Source organism: Desmodus rotundus, chromosome X (genome assembly GCF_022682495.2).
Source record: "Desmodus rotundus isolate HL8 chromosome X, HLdesRot8A.1, whole genome shotgun sequence".
Classification (NCBI taxonomy): Eukaryota; Metazoa; Chordata; class Mammalia; order Chiroptera; family Phyllostomidae; genus Desmodus; species Desmodus rotundus.
In genome coordinates, this window is record NC_071400.1 from 44,539,415 (window position 1) to 44,554,111 (window position 14,697).

A 14,697-nucleotide genomic window follows, 5' to 3' on the forward strand; every position below is an offset into this window, starting at 1 on the left:
GGTGGCTTATGAATTGATTCAGACTTCCTCCCTTATCTATGGCCAGTAACTGGGGTCCTAAGAGATGCTTCCCATTAGCACTCACAAGCTGATAACTAAACCCTAGTAATTAACCTTTCTAGGTCATCTCCCTCTGGGGTCCTGTAGGAGACCTGAGCCTTCTGCAGCACTTCCAGGTGCATCTCTGTCTCCTTTAGTTTCTCTTTTAGTTCTTGCTTTTCTTCTTTGGTTCTTTCCAGCTCAGCTTTCAGAATCTGGAATTCAGCTTGGCGATAGCCCATGTGTTTCTTGCTCCAATACAAGCCTTCTGTTTCCTGTGTACTGTAGGTCACCAATTCATGTTGGACTTTCTTGAATTCAGAATGCCAGTGATTCCTCTCCTGTTCCAACTCCTCCACCTGCATTCGAAGAAATATAAATTCAATGACTACATGCTATGAAAGTGGCAAAAATTATCCCTAATATATTCCAAGTGGCAAAAATTGTCCCTGATACATTCACTTGGCGATTCCTCTGCACACATTCCTTGACTTACAAACTTTTCTTATCCCAAAATATGGGAGGGAAGCCCATTAGGGTTCACCTAATTTGGAACATACCACAGAATGATTCAGTAACTTATCTTGTTTAAAGACTTCAGAACATGAAATCATCAGAATTCTAACTCTCTGCTCCCTTGGTTACAATGACCTCTTACTCCTAGTGGTAAGGTGCTGCCCTAACCTTTTGCTGGAACAAATTCCTTTCAGCCAGAACACGTTCCAATTTTTCTGTGGTTCTTTTCAGTTCTTCTAGCTGTCTTTGGTTCTTCATCTTTGGCATGCGACAACTTCCACTCTCCTCATAGCCTCTTCCTTTCTCCTCAGGGGCTACAGCAGGGGTTATAGAAGAGGCCACAGAAGGGTAAGGCACCGGGTTCCAGGATTCCATTGCTTTTCTTCTCTCGGCAAGCTCCTCTCGGTTAAAAGGGATCAGCTGAATGGGAGCTCCTGAATCTCGGACACCTTTTGCAACACCAACAACAGCTACAAAAAGTCCCTTGTTTACTTCTTCCTTGTTTATATTTGTTCTGCCTCTGTTAGATTCTTCTGCTACCAATCTTGGCATCTGATCTTCTAATTCTTCAGGGAGCAGGGACCCCTGGTGTTGTTCTTGGGCCCCTGAATACAGAACTGAAACCCCCCTACTTTGACTGGTATTCTTGTTTGCTTCTGGGTACTCTGGGGAAAGGTATGGTGGTGTGCTTCTCTCAGAACTGGATTTATCATGGCTGTTCTCCCCTTCTGGGTAAGCAACAGCTGCGTCTACCTTCCTGTAAGAGCCAGACATGGAATAATCTAGAGGAGGTGTTGTCATCTCATTCTGGAGCTTTCTTCGTTTCTCCATAGGTTCCTCACCAAGGATCCATTTGTACTTACTGTAAGAAGAGGAGGAAATTAAATTTTAAGCTGTCAAAATATAGACCACCTATAATCTCTTATCCTTATAATCTTCATCCTATAGAACCCCTCTTCAAATTTCCCATACAAAAAACTGACTCTAGCTGTTATCCATAGCTCACTTCAAGTTAGGAATACAACTTTACCCCCAGATCCCTACTCTTTCACTTATGTAGTTTGCTGAGATAGCAATTGGTCTTAAGGGAGAAAGGAAACCAAAAGGTATAAAGAGTCAGCATCTGGATATAGCAGGACCAGGTTGACCTCGGTCAGAATTCTGAAAATAAGATTGAAATCAGCCAGACTTAGAAGTTTCAGAAATTCAAGTCAAGGAAGAAAAACAAAAAATATATACATTCAAAATCCCCTAATATGAGAACGGGGGGGAAAGGGGTCATAAAAAGCCTAGCAGAATATGTAGAAGAGAACTGAGTCTGCTCATTAAATTTAAAGTGTCACCAAAGCCTTCCAGTATCAAAGACTTATGCACATTTTTTATACTGTAATGAACACCACACAATTCTTTTACCAGTCAACTAGATTATGGCTATTGCCCATTATTCATTTGTAAAAGATAATTAAAACACAAGGCCCTGGTCATAAACAAAGAAACTGAAACAGCCAATTCAAGTCATTACCCACTGTGGCAAAAACAAAAACAAAAATAAAAACAAAACAAAAACAAATCCCATCTACTGGGATAGATAGGCATTCCCGCAGTTTTTAAAGAAAGTCCAGGACAATGACCTCGGTCACCTTCAGTTTCTGGTTGCTAAATGCACAAAAGTTTGAAGGGACAAACAAAACAACTGTCACCAGTTAAATCCATAGGCAATTTTTTAATCATGCAGTAGGATGAGACCCTCATTTTTATCATTACAACTATTCTGCCATCTCTGCAGAAACCCAAGAAATTTCAAGGTAAAGATTGCTTTCCAAATCTTGTGAAGGTCTTTCTTCAATTTTAATATAAGCCTTTACAAATATAATTTTCCCTCTGAGCATTTATTTAGCTTCATCCCATAAGTTTTTAAAATTATTTTATTGTTGTTCAATTACAGTTGTCTGCATTTACCCCTCACCACTCCTCCCACCCCAGCCATCCCCCCTCCCTCCCTTGCTTCCACCCCCCCTTGGATTTGCCCATGTGTCCTTTATAGTTGTTTCTGAAAACCCTTCCCCCCTCCCCCCATTGTGCCCTCCCACCTCCCCTCAGGTTATTGCCAGATTTTTGGATATTTTGTTTTCATTTGTATCTTCTCAAGATATTTTTAAATTTCCCTTGTGTTTTCATCCTTTACTTACTTGTTATTTTGGAGTGTGTTGTTTAATTTCTACATATTTGTGAATTTTCAAATTTTCTTCTGTCATTGATTTCTAACTTAATTCCTTTACATTTGAAGAACATCCTTTGCATAATATCAGTCAGCCCTTTCAATTTATTTAGGTTTGTTTTATGGCATAACATATGCTCTATCCTGGAGAATATTCCATGTGCACTTGAAAAGAATATATATCGTATTGCTTGAGGGTGAAGTATCCTGTATATGTCCTCTTCATTTTCTGAAGATACTTTTACTGCATTTAAGATTCTTGGTTGAAATCAATAAATGTAATGTAATACACCATATAAACAAAGTGAAGGATAAGAAATACCTGATCATATCAATAGATGCAGAGAAAGCATTTGATAAAATCCACCACCCATTTATGACAAAAATGCTCAGCAAAGTGGGAAGAGAGGGAACACACCTAAACATAATAAAGACAATATATGACAAACCTACTGCCAGCATCATACTTAAAAAGCAAAAACTACAAGTGTTCTCTTTAATATCGGGAACAAGACAGGGATGTCTGCTTTCACCCGTCTTACTCAACATTGTACTGGAAGCCATAGCCACAGCAATAAGACAAGAATAAGAACTAAAAGGCATCCAAATTGAAAAGAAAGAAGTAAAACTGTCATTATTGACATGATACTGTACATAGAGAACCCTAAATATTCCACCAAGTATCTACTACAACTGGTAAATGGATTCAGTAAAATAGCAGGATACAAAATTAATATCCAGAAATCAGTTAAATTTTTATATACCAATAATGAACTATCAGAAAGGGAGATTAAGAAAACAATCTCAATCACAATTGCTTCAAAAATAATAAAATACCTAGGAATAAATCTAACCAAGGATATAAAAGACATGTACTTGGAAAATTATAACACGCTGAAGAGAAGAAATTGAAGAAGATACAAATAAGTGGAAGCATATATTATGTTCATGAATAGGAAGAATTAACATCATTAAAATGTCCATACTACCCAAAGCAATCTATAGATTCAATACAATTCCTGTCAAGATTCCAATGATGTATTTCACAAGACTAGAACAAATATTTTAAAAATCTTTATGGAACCTAAAAAGGCCCCGATTAGTAACAGCAATTTTGAGAAAGAAGAAAAAGTTGGACAAATACCATATGATCTCACCTTTAACTGGAACATAATCAATAGAAGAAAAAAGCAAACAAAATATAACCAGAGACATTGAAGTTAAGAACAATCTAACAATAGCCAGGGGGGAGTGGGGTGGGGACAGTGGGAAGAGGGGATTACAGGAACTACTATAAAGGACACATGGACAAAATCAAGGGGGAGGGTGGAGGTGGGGGAGGGAGGTGGGTTCAGCTGGGGTGGGGTGGAGGGATGGGGAGAAAAGGCATACAACTGTAAATGAATAACAATAAAATTTTTTTTAAAAATTGGAGGAATCACCCTATCTAGTATCAAACTATACTATAAAGCCATAGTAATCAAAACACCATGGTACTGGCATAAAAGCAGACATATAGTTCAATGGTCAGAATAGAGAGCCCAGAAATAGACCCATTCCTTCATTGTCAATTAATATTTGACAGAGAAAACAAGCACATACAATGGACTAAAGATAGTTTATTCAATAAATGGTGTTGGGAAAATTGGACAGTACATGTATGGAAAAAAAAAAAAAACTAAACCACTTTCCACCACCACTCACAAGAATAAATGCAAAATGGATTAAAGACTTAAATGTCAGATTGAAAACCATAAAAAAACACAGGCAGTAAAATCTTGGGCATTGCTTGTAGCAATATTTTTTTCTGATATATCTCCTTGGCAAGGGAAACAAAAGAAAAAATAAACAAATGGGACTAAATTAAACTAAAGTTTTTGCACAGCAAAAGAAAACAATAAAATAAAAAGACAACCCATGGAATAGGAGAACATATTTGCCAATACATCTGTAAAGTGGTTAATATCCAAAATTTATGAAGTACTTACAAAATTCAACACTCCAAAAACAAACAACCCAATTAAAAAATGGGCAAGTGACCTGAATAGACACTTCTCCAAAAAGGACATACAGATGGCCAGTAGACATAGGAAAAGGTGCTCAATGTCACTAATCATCAGAGAAATGGAAAGTAAAACCACAGTGAGATATCACCTGACACCAGTCAGAATGACTATCACATCAATAAATCAACAAACAAGTTGTGGTGAAGATGTGCAAAAAGGGGAACCATTTTTGCTCTGTTGGTGGGAATGCAGATTGGTACAGCCAGTGTGGAAAACAGTATGGAGTTACTCCAAAAAATTAAAAATGAACTGGTTTATGAGTCAGCAATTCTATTTCTGGGAATTTGTCTTAAGAAATCTGAAACACTAACTTGAAGGGATACAAGCAGCCCTATATTCATTGCAGCATTATTTACAATAGCCAAGTTTTGGAAGTAGCCCAAGTATCCATCAGTAGATGAGTAGATAAAACAACTATGGAACATTTACACAATGGAATATTACTCAACTATGAAAAAGAAGAAAATTTTACCTTTTGTGACAGCATGGATGGACCTGGCAACCATTATGTTAAGTGACATAAACCAGTCAGAGAAAGACAAATACCATATGATTTCATTCATATGTAGAATCTAATGAAACAAACTGAACTAATAAGCAAAGTAGAGGCAGACTCATACATGGAGAGCAGGCTGAGAGCTCTGGGTGGGGCAATTAGGGGGTGAAGGGATCAAGCAAAAACAAAAAAGGACTCATGGACAAGGACAGCAATGTGGTGATTGCGAGGGGTGAAGAGGGGAATAAAGGGGATAAAAGCAATAAAAAGTTAAAATAAATAAAAATTAATATAAAGGACTCTTGGTTGACAATCTTTCTTTCAGTACTTTGATTGTCATCATACTGCCTTTTAGTCCCCATTGCTTTTGAGGAGAAGTGTGGTATTATTCTTAGTAGGATTCTCTTGTATATGAGTTGTTTTTTTTTTTCTCTCTCTCTGCTTTTAAGATTTTCTTTTTGCTTTTGATGAGGTCTCATATGTTTATTCTTTCCTTTATGTCCCTTGCTTTAGGGGACGTGTCTCTGAGGATGTTGCTGTGTGGAATGTCTGAGATTTTCCTGGCAATGTTTTCCTCTAGGACTTTTATGGTGTTACGACTTATATTGAAGTCTTTTATCCACCTTGAATTTATTTTTGTGTATGGTGTAAGGTGGTGATCGAGTTTCACTTTTTTGCACGTAGCTGTCCAGATCTCCCAACACCATTTGCTGAAGAGGCTGTTTTTGCTCCATTTTATGCTCCTGCCTCCTTTGTCAAATATTAATTGACCGTAAAGACTTGGGTTTATTTCTGGATTCTCTGTTCTGTGCCATTGGTCTATGTGCCTGTTTTTATGCCAGTACCAGGCTGTTTTGATTAGGGTGCCCTTGTAATACAGTTTGATATCAGGTATTGAGATCCCTCCTGCTTTGTTCTTCTTTGTCAAAATTGCTGCAGCTATTCAGGGTCCGTTATGGTTCCATATGAATTTCTGAAATGTTTGTTCTATATCTGTGAAATATGTCATGGGTACTCTAATAGGGATTGCATTGAATCTATAAATTGCTTTGGGTAGTATGGCCATTTTCATGATGCTAATTCTTCCATAAGCCAGGCAGTGAGGGACAAATACCATATGATCTCACCTTTAACTGGAACATAATCAACAGAAGAAAAAAAGCAAACAAAATATAACCGGAGACATTGAAGTTAAGAACAATCTAACAATAGCCGGAGGGGAGTGGGGAAGGGATAGTGAGGAGAAGGGTTTTCAGGAACTACTATAAACGACACATTGACAAAACCAAAGGGGAGGGTCAAGTAAGGGAGGGAGGTGGGTTTGGCTGGGGTGGGGTAGACAGGTGGGGAGAAAATACAGACAACTGTAATTGAACAACAATAAAATAATTTAAAAATTAAAAAAAAGATTTTCTCTTTGCCTTCAGCCTTCAATATTTTCACTATGATGACACATCTGGCTGTGAATCTCTTTGTAAGCCCTGTTTTGAGTTTTTGACCTTGTTGAATGTGTAGATTGTTTTTTAATCAAATTTGGGATTTTTCTGCCATTATTTCTTTGAATATTTCTCTACTCCTTTTCCTCTTTCTCTTCTCCTTTTTGTATTCCTAATTTGCATATGTTGGAGCACTTAATGATGTCCCATATTTGTTTGAGATTCTGTCCATTTTTTTCATTCTTTTTTCTCTCTGTTCTTTTTTAAAAAATTTAAAGATTTTATTTATTTTATTTTTAGAGAGAACAGAAGGGAGGAAGAAAGAGAGGGAGAGAAACATCAATGTGTGGTTGCCTCTTGCATGCCGCCAACCAGGGACCTGGCCCACAACTCAGGCATGTGCCCTGACTGGGAATCGAACCAGTGACCCTTTGCTTTGAAGTCTTCATCTGCTAAATGCAACATCAGGGTCTCTTCAGGAGCAGTTCCTATTGCCTGCTTTAAAAAAAAAAAAATCCCTATGTACAGGTCACATTTTCCTGTTTCTTTGCATGTCTCAAAATTTTTTGGTTGACAAGTGGATATTTTAGATGATATAGTATAGTAACTCTGTACATTGTTTCCATTTCCCTAAATGGTTGATTTATTTGCTTGGTTGTTTATTTACTGACTTGGTTGAACTGACTCCATGAAATCTATTTCTCCTGCAGTATCCTGGTCAGATTTCTTCTGGATTTTTATCTTTTACCTGGAGACCTAGGAGTCACCCCTGGTTCAGCATAGGCCACTTATTGGTCAAAGGTTTAGCCTAAGCCCTGTTAGCTAGTTAGAATTTTACCCTTATCACTGTATGTGTGTGTGGCTTAGAGGCTGCTATTACAGTTAAAGAAATGTATGTTTCTACCCCACATTCAGCCATATAGTAGTAGTTTGGCTTTTCCCTCTGCAATCACTGCTGAGAAGGCACAGCTTTGAGCATGCACACAGTTTTCCAGATTGCCAAGGGTATGTGTAATTTTATTTTCAGCCTGGCTTGCCAGGAGTTACCCCTGCGTCAGAGTACCTTACTGTTCAGCCAGTGGTTGTTTAGAGGTTGTGCTTAAGGTCCTACTGCCACTGAGGCTCCTGCTCTTTGTTGTTTGATCTGTGTGAGGTTTGGGGACTGCTTTCAAGTCCATTATATTCCCTGGTCTGAGAGAGTGTAGCCTTGCGCTTCTGCATGGCCTTCCTAACCCCCAGGGTTGACTATGACCAAGAGAGCTCTTCTTGACTATGTTATTTCATTGGTTCTCTCTGTTACCAAACATCTGATTACCAGACTATTTTGCTTGTTGTAACTTGTATTGTGGAGCTATGAGTACCCCCTTAGTAGTTCCCCACCAAGATTTCCCTTATTCTTGACAATGCCCTTAGGAATGGGATTCTCCATGATCTGTTACAGATAAAGTTAGTTCTTTCAGGTAGAGCTAAGGAGTTCATCTTTAAGGCCTGCCTCTCACCCTAAGGAAGAGGTGGGGGGGCAGGGAAATTGGCCCACTTCTCTAAGAGTAAAAACTTTTAAAAAATGTATTGGTTTTAATGAGAGAGGGAGAAAGGAAGGAGCGAGAGAGAGAGAAACATCAATTTGTTGTTCCACTTATTCATTGGTTGACTCTTGTATGTGCCCTCACCAAGAATCAAACCCTTAACCTTGGTGTATCGGGATGACTCTCTAACCAACTGTGCTACCTGGCCAGGGCAAGAGCGAAACCCTTTTTTATGAATAGGTGCTCAGATGGTTTCTGGTTTGCTACTTCTGGCATGAACCTATACCATAGAGACGAGCTGGGGCTAGAGCAAAAGGAGTCCAGTATTGTCACCGTGCCTTCCCTAAGTGGTGCTTTCACCCTGACTTGGGGCTGGATGGAGGAAGAGAAAACTGGCCTAGGAGAAGAGAGACCCAGTCTTCTTGAGTCTGTCTGGAATAGAGCTTCTACAAGATGGAACTGGGGGATATGATAAATGTTAGAGGCCTGCCTCTCCCAGGTGAAACCATAGCTGTAAACTAGGAACTAGGGGAAGACAGAGGCCCAACTTCTTGATCACACCTACCTGGATTAGAGGTCCCTGAGTATTTTTCATAAAACACAGTTTGGAGGAGGATAGGAGTGGGCTAAATGCCAAAGACTCTTGCTGTTCTTTCTGAGATTTAATAAATGTTTCTTCATTTTCTGCATGCCCCTAGCACAATTTCCAAGAACTCAGAGTGATTAGTTTGTTTTCGTTTAATAACTTTTTCCAGTTAAATGGTTATTTGTTGGTGAAGGTGCACACTACACTCATTTCTCCATTCTGGAAATCTCTCTCAAAGAATATATTTTAAAATGTTCAGACTGGCCCCTAAATCAACTTATTCATTAGAAAAATTGTTCTTTTATTTCTACCTCATATTTCTTGTTTTAAATATTCATTTAAACACACTAGAATGTTTCTGCTTTTCTTCCACCATTACAATGTAATTTGGATTTTTTTTGTTATCCTCTTAAACATGAACTAGACTTTTACATATAACTTACTCAAAGTCTCTCTAAATATCTAAATAAATTACAACCACCAATACTCTCCTTTGTCCATATGCTTATGCCTACTTTAGACCTTAGTTTGCACTACTCATATGAAACCTAGCATGTATTGGGGATACTTACATATAAAACTTTGACTACCATAAGCTCCTTTACTTTGATTCCATCACTGTCTTAGAATGCTGTCTTTCACACAGTAAGTACTCAAATATATGTAGAATGAGTGATCACAAAGAATGGTTTCCTTTAAAAGAAGTAAGTTGTTTTTCCCTGAATGCTTATGCCTATTTCATACTGGCTGAATCTATCTATTATCTATTGCAAGTGCTCCCCTGCCCTTGTTAGATTTATGAGACTCATAAAACTGTTTCCAACGACACCTCAGGAGGCCTTATTAGGTCATATAACCTACCTTACTGGAAATTTTAAAACCTTTCTTGGATAGTGTAGGCTTTATTTTATCTAGAGTTACAGACTTGTACTACATGACCCAAAGCCCCTTTTATCACCTTCAGGGTTTTATAATAACAAACGAAAACTCTGTAGCCCTTGACTCAACTGATAATTACATTAACATTGTTTTATCAGAAAACTCTGTATATTTCACTGAACTCTTGAGCACTTTCATTTTCCCTTATAAACAGGCAGACTCCTTCCAGTCAATATGAATCCTTCTATATATGTAGTTTGAAATGACCTTACATAAAACATATGACATCAGTAGCAACATCAATTATCAGGTATCTTTTTCTCTTGAGAGAAAATTATTCTCAAATTCAATCTACAAATGCAGAGTCAAAGTACTTTACCTGTCTTCTACAGACAAACCCAACTCTTGGCACAGCAGTTCCACAAAGACTCATATAGAAATTGGAAAATAAAAATGGAACTGACTTTTGACCCAGCAATTCCACTGCTAGGATTATACCCTAAGCATCCTGAAAGACCAATTCAAAAGAACCTTTGCACCCCGATGTTTACAGCAGTGCTATTTACAACAGCCAAGTGCTGTAAACAGCCTAAATGCCCATCAGTAAATGACTGAACAAAAAAACTGTGGGGCATTTATGCAATGGAATACTATGCAGCAGAAAGAAAGAAGGAGCTCCTACCTGTTGTGAAAGTTTGGATGGAACTGGAGACTATTACACTAAGTGAAATAAGCCAGTTTGTGAAAGACAAATGCCATATGATCTCATTTATAAAAGGAATCTAATGAACAAAATAAATTGAGAAAAACAGAACCAGAGACCTGGAAACAGGAAACAGGAAACACACTGATAGCTGCTAGAAGAAAGGGGGGAGGGGAGAATTGTGGAGAAAAGGGGAAGGGATTAGTCAAAGAACATACATGAAAGACCCATGGGCACAGACAACAACGGGGGGATTGACTATGCATATGGGGGGTATGTTGGGTGCAAGGGGTGAAGGGGGAAAATGGAACAACTGTAATAACATAAACAAGAATAAAAAAATAAAGAAATATTTTTTTAAAAAACTGCTAAAAAAGAAAGAAATCTCTATAAAGACTGATAAAGTATGCCACCCAATGGATGTATTGACATACTGCACTCATAAAATACACATGCATTTGTAATCTCCTTCAGGTTACCAAAAGTTAGTATAGAGTAATGAAAGAAACACTGATGAAAAAGGAAAATTGGTCACATTGGGGGAAAGTACAGCCTTCAACAGCCATGATACCTTGGTACTCCAGTGGCAATTCTGACACATGACCACCTCAAGGAGACTAAGGTAGAAAAGTAATAATGTGCTTCAAAAACATACAGCACTAGGGAGGTGGGAGTGGGTAGGGCAGAGGAGAGTAATGGGGGGATAATAGGGACAACTGTAATGGAACAACAATAAAAAAACACACAGAACTTTACTATACAATGTTCCCAACCTACAATGGGAGCTGGAAAACTATAGATGGGAACAGAGTAGAATTACGTTCAAGCTCCCGATATTGACTAGACTATATTTATTACCTACCCCCCTGCTATACAGTTCTATCTTAGAAATTGCTCCTACAAAATGACTCAAATTCAATCATTAGTTATTGAGTACCTCTAAATATTTGCATACAATTTCTCATTTAATTCCTTTAGAGCTTAATTAGTTTTGCTCCTAATGGTTTACTTCCTCTTGAGACTTTTTGTTCATGTTCAGGGGGGTCATGGGGTTCTTCCAATATCTACAGGGCTTAATTTGGAAGAATCACTGAATAGGGAACTTGCACACATGTAGAGATGTTTGTCTAGATGAGAAGCCGAAAAGACCCACCTAAGAAGCAAGAAACAAGGAAAAGTATTAGTAACATTGGGGAAAAAAACAGGAGTCCTTTTTACCATATCATGTATTCACTGCATCTATCCTTAGTTAAGAAGGTATCCAAAGTGAAGAGGGTCAATTGAAAGTTCAACCCACCACGTAATTAATAGTCACAGTATTGATGATTGTAGAAGTTTCTATTATTAGAGAACAGATTTACCTGCCCTAAGGCTTGGCTCTGCAAGAAGTGAGAAGCATAACATAGAGGAGAAAGCAAGTCTTATTCAAGAGTTATGAGCTCCATCCAGTCTCATGTCACTATAGGAGCACTCATATCTTTCAGTGGTTCAAATATTCCTGATATTTAAGAAAAAGAAAAGACCACCCTGGCTGGCATTGCTCAGTGGATTGAGTGCGGCCTGCGGAAGGAGAGGTCATTAGTTAGGTTCCTGGCGAGGGCACATGCTTGGGTTGCAGGCTGGGTTCCTGATTGGGGGCGTGCAAGAGGCAACCAGTTGATGTTTCTCTCTCTCTCTCTTTCTCTCTCCCTTCCCCTCTCTCTAAAAATAAATAAATAAAATCTTTAAAAAATGTATGTACCTTCCTGTTATAAAGACTAACAAAATAATATTGATGAGGAACTAGAAGATGAACAAGTAAACCTGAAAAATAAAGTTATACTAATAATTTACTCTAGGAAACAATGAACTACAAGGCTTAAAGACACGAACTTTTTAAAAACATGTATTTTATTGATTATGCTATTACAGTTGTCTCATTTTTTTCTCCCCTTTATTCCCATCTGCCCTGCACCATCCTCTGCACCAGCATCCTCCCCCTTAGTTCATGTCCATGGGCCATACATATAAGTTCTTTGGCGTCTCCATTTCCTATACTATTCTTAACCTCTCCTGTCTATTTTGTACCTACCATTTACGCTTCTTATTCTCTGTACCTTTTCCCCCATTCTTCCCACTCCGCCTCCACACTGATAACCCACCATGTAATCTCCGTTTCTGTGATTCTGTTCCTTTTCTAGTTGTTTGCTTAGTTTGCTTTTGTTTCTGTTTTGTTTTGTTTTTTTTTTTTTTTAGGTTTGGTTGTTGATAGTTGTGAGTTTGTTGTCTTACTGTTCATATTTTTGATCATCTTCTTTTCCTTAAGTCCTTTTAACATTTCATATAATAACAGCTTGGTGAAGATGAACTCCTTTAACTTGACCTTATCTGGGAAGCACTTTATCTGCCCTTCCATTCTAAATGATGCTTTGCTGGATAGAGCAAGCTTGGATGTAGGTCCTTGCCTTTCATGACTTGGAATACTTTTTGCCAGTCCCTTCTTGCCTGTAAGGTCTCTTTGGAGAAATCAGCTGCTAGTATTATGGGAACTACTTTGTAGGTAACTGTGTTCTTTTCTCTTGCTGCTTTTAAGATTCTCTCCTTATCTTTAATCTTGTTTAATGTAATTATGATGTGCCTTGGTGTGTGCTTCCTTGGGTCCAACTTCTTTGGGACTCTCTGAGCTTCCTGGCCTTCCTGGAAGTCTATTTCCTTTGCCAGATTGGGGAAGTTCTCCTGCATTATTTTTTCAAATAAGTTTTCAATTTCTTACTCTTCCTATTCCCCTTCTGGCACCCCTACAATTTGGATGTTGGAACGTTTAAAGTTGTTCTGGAGGTTCCTAAGCCTCTCCTCATTTTTTTTTTTTTTTGAATTGTTTCTTCATTCTGTTCTGGTTGACTGTTCATTTCTTCCTTCTGCTCCAAATCTATGATTTGAGTCCCGGTTTCCTTCCCTTTACTGTTGGTTCTCTGTTATTTTTCTTTATTTCACTTTTTATAGCCTTCACTTTTTCCTCTATTTTGTGACCATACTTAACCATTTCTGTGAGCATCCTGATCACCAGTGTTTTGAACTCTGCATCTGATAGGTTGGCTATCTCTTCATTATTTAGTTCTATTTTTGGAGCTTTGATCTGTTCTTTCATTTGGGCCATATTTTCTGTTTTGGCATGTCTGTTACACTGTATGGGGCAGAGCCTTAGGTATTTACCAGGGTGGGCCAACCCACATTGCTGTTTTGTGGTACTGTATGTGGGGGAGGGGTCCAAGCAGGAACAATGCCACTTGCTGAGCTCACCAACTTCCACTTGCTTCCCCTTCTACTCATAAGTAAATTGAGCCCTTCTGGTGCTAATTGCCGGGCGGGTAGGTTTGTGTAAATTCTAGGACCCTGTGGGTCTCTCCAACAACCTCTTCTGTGAGGCTGGGAGTTTCTCCTGCAGCATAACCCCTACAGGTGTTTACAGCCAGAGGTTTTGAGGTTTTATTTTCCCACACTGGAACCCTATGTTGGGCTGTCTCTCTTGCTCACAGGTTGTTCCTATCGGTTTAGCCGAACGCAAATGTGGGACGGCCCTGTCCACCTACTACTGCCTCTCTGCCCTAGCTGCCCGTCTCTGTCCCCACACCAGTCTGAATGAATGTTTCTTCTTTAACTCCTTGGTTGTTGGATATCCATAGAGTTGGATTAATTCTGGTTATTTTTTGTTGTTAAATTTGTTGTTGTCCTTCTTTTGGTTGTACAAGGAGTCAAAGTGTATCTACCTATGACTCCATCTTGGCTGGCAGTCCTAAAGGCATAAACCTCTAATGGCTATTTTTATATGTGGCCAAAATGTGCTAGGCCTTTAAAAACGTAGAATGATGGAGAAGATGGCGGCGAGATAGGTGGGAGCAGAGTCCACTTCCCCTCAGCACCAGTGAAACACCTAGCTGATCTGAGGAACAGAGCTAACAGCGAACAGTACTCCAGCATATATGAAGATCGTAGACCAAAGATAGAGGACACTGAAAGATCTGATGGTAAGAAGAGTGCTTAAGGACAATAAGGTCCCTGGGACAAGCTCAGGGACCAGGGCGGCAGAAGCCCCCAGCCCGGGCACAGGGTCTGCTGCAGAATTCTTGAGAGAGAGCCAGGCTGGGCTGGGTGAGAGGCCAGGTGCTTGTTTGGACCAGGGGGGCTTCAATAGGAAGAATTTCTCGAAAAGCAAAAGAGAAAATAGAGGCACTCAGCGGCTAGTGACAGAACTC

The 14,697-nt window shown here is 38.9% G+C and overlaps 1 protein-coding gene across 2 annotated transcripts in view; it reads right to left on the reverse strand.

Moving 5' to 3' along the window:
- The window catches only part of MORC4 (MORC family CW-type zinc finger 4), a 79,198-nt gene that overhangs the window by 4,542 nt on the left and 59,959 nt on the right, over positions 1-14,697 (reverse strand). For both annotated transcript variants that reach the window (XM_053917235.2, XM_053917236.1), the window contains 2 exons: positions 724-1,417; positions 115-398 (listed from right to left, as the gene is read on the reverse strand). In XM_053917235.2, coding sequence (XP_053773210.1) covers positions 115-398; positions 724-1,417 — 978 coding nt within the window. The remainder of the gene's footprint in view (positions 1-114; positions 399-723; positions 1,418-14,697) is intronic.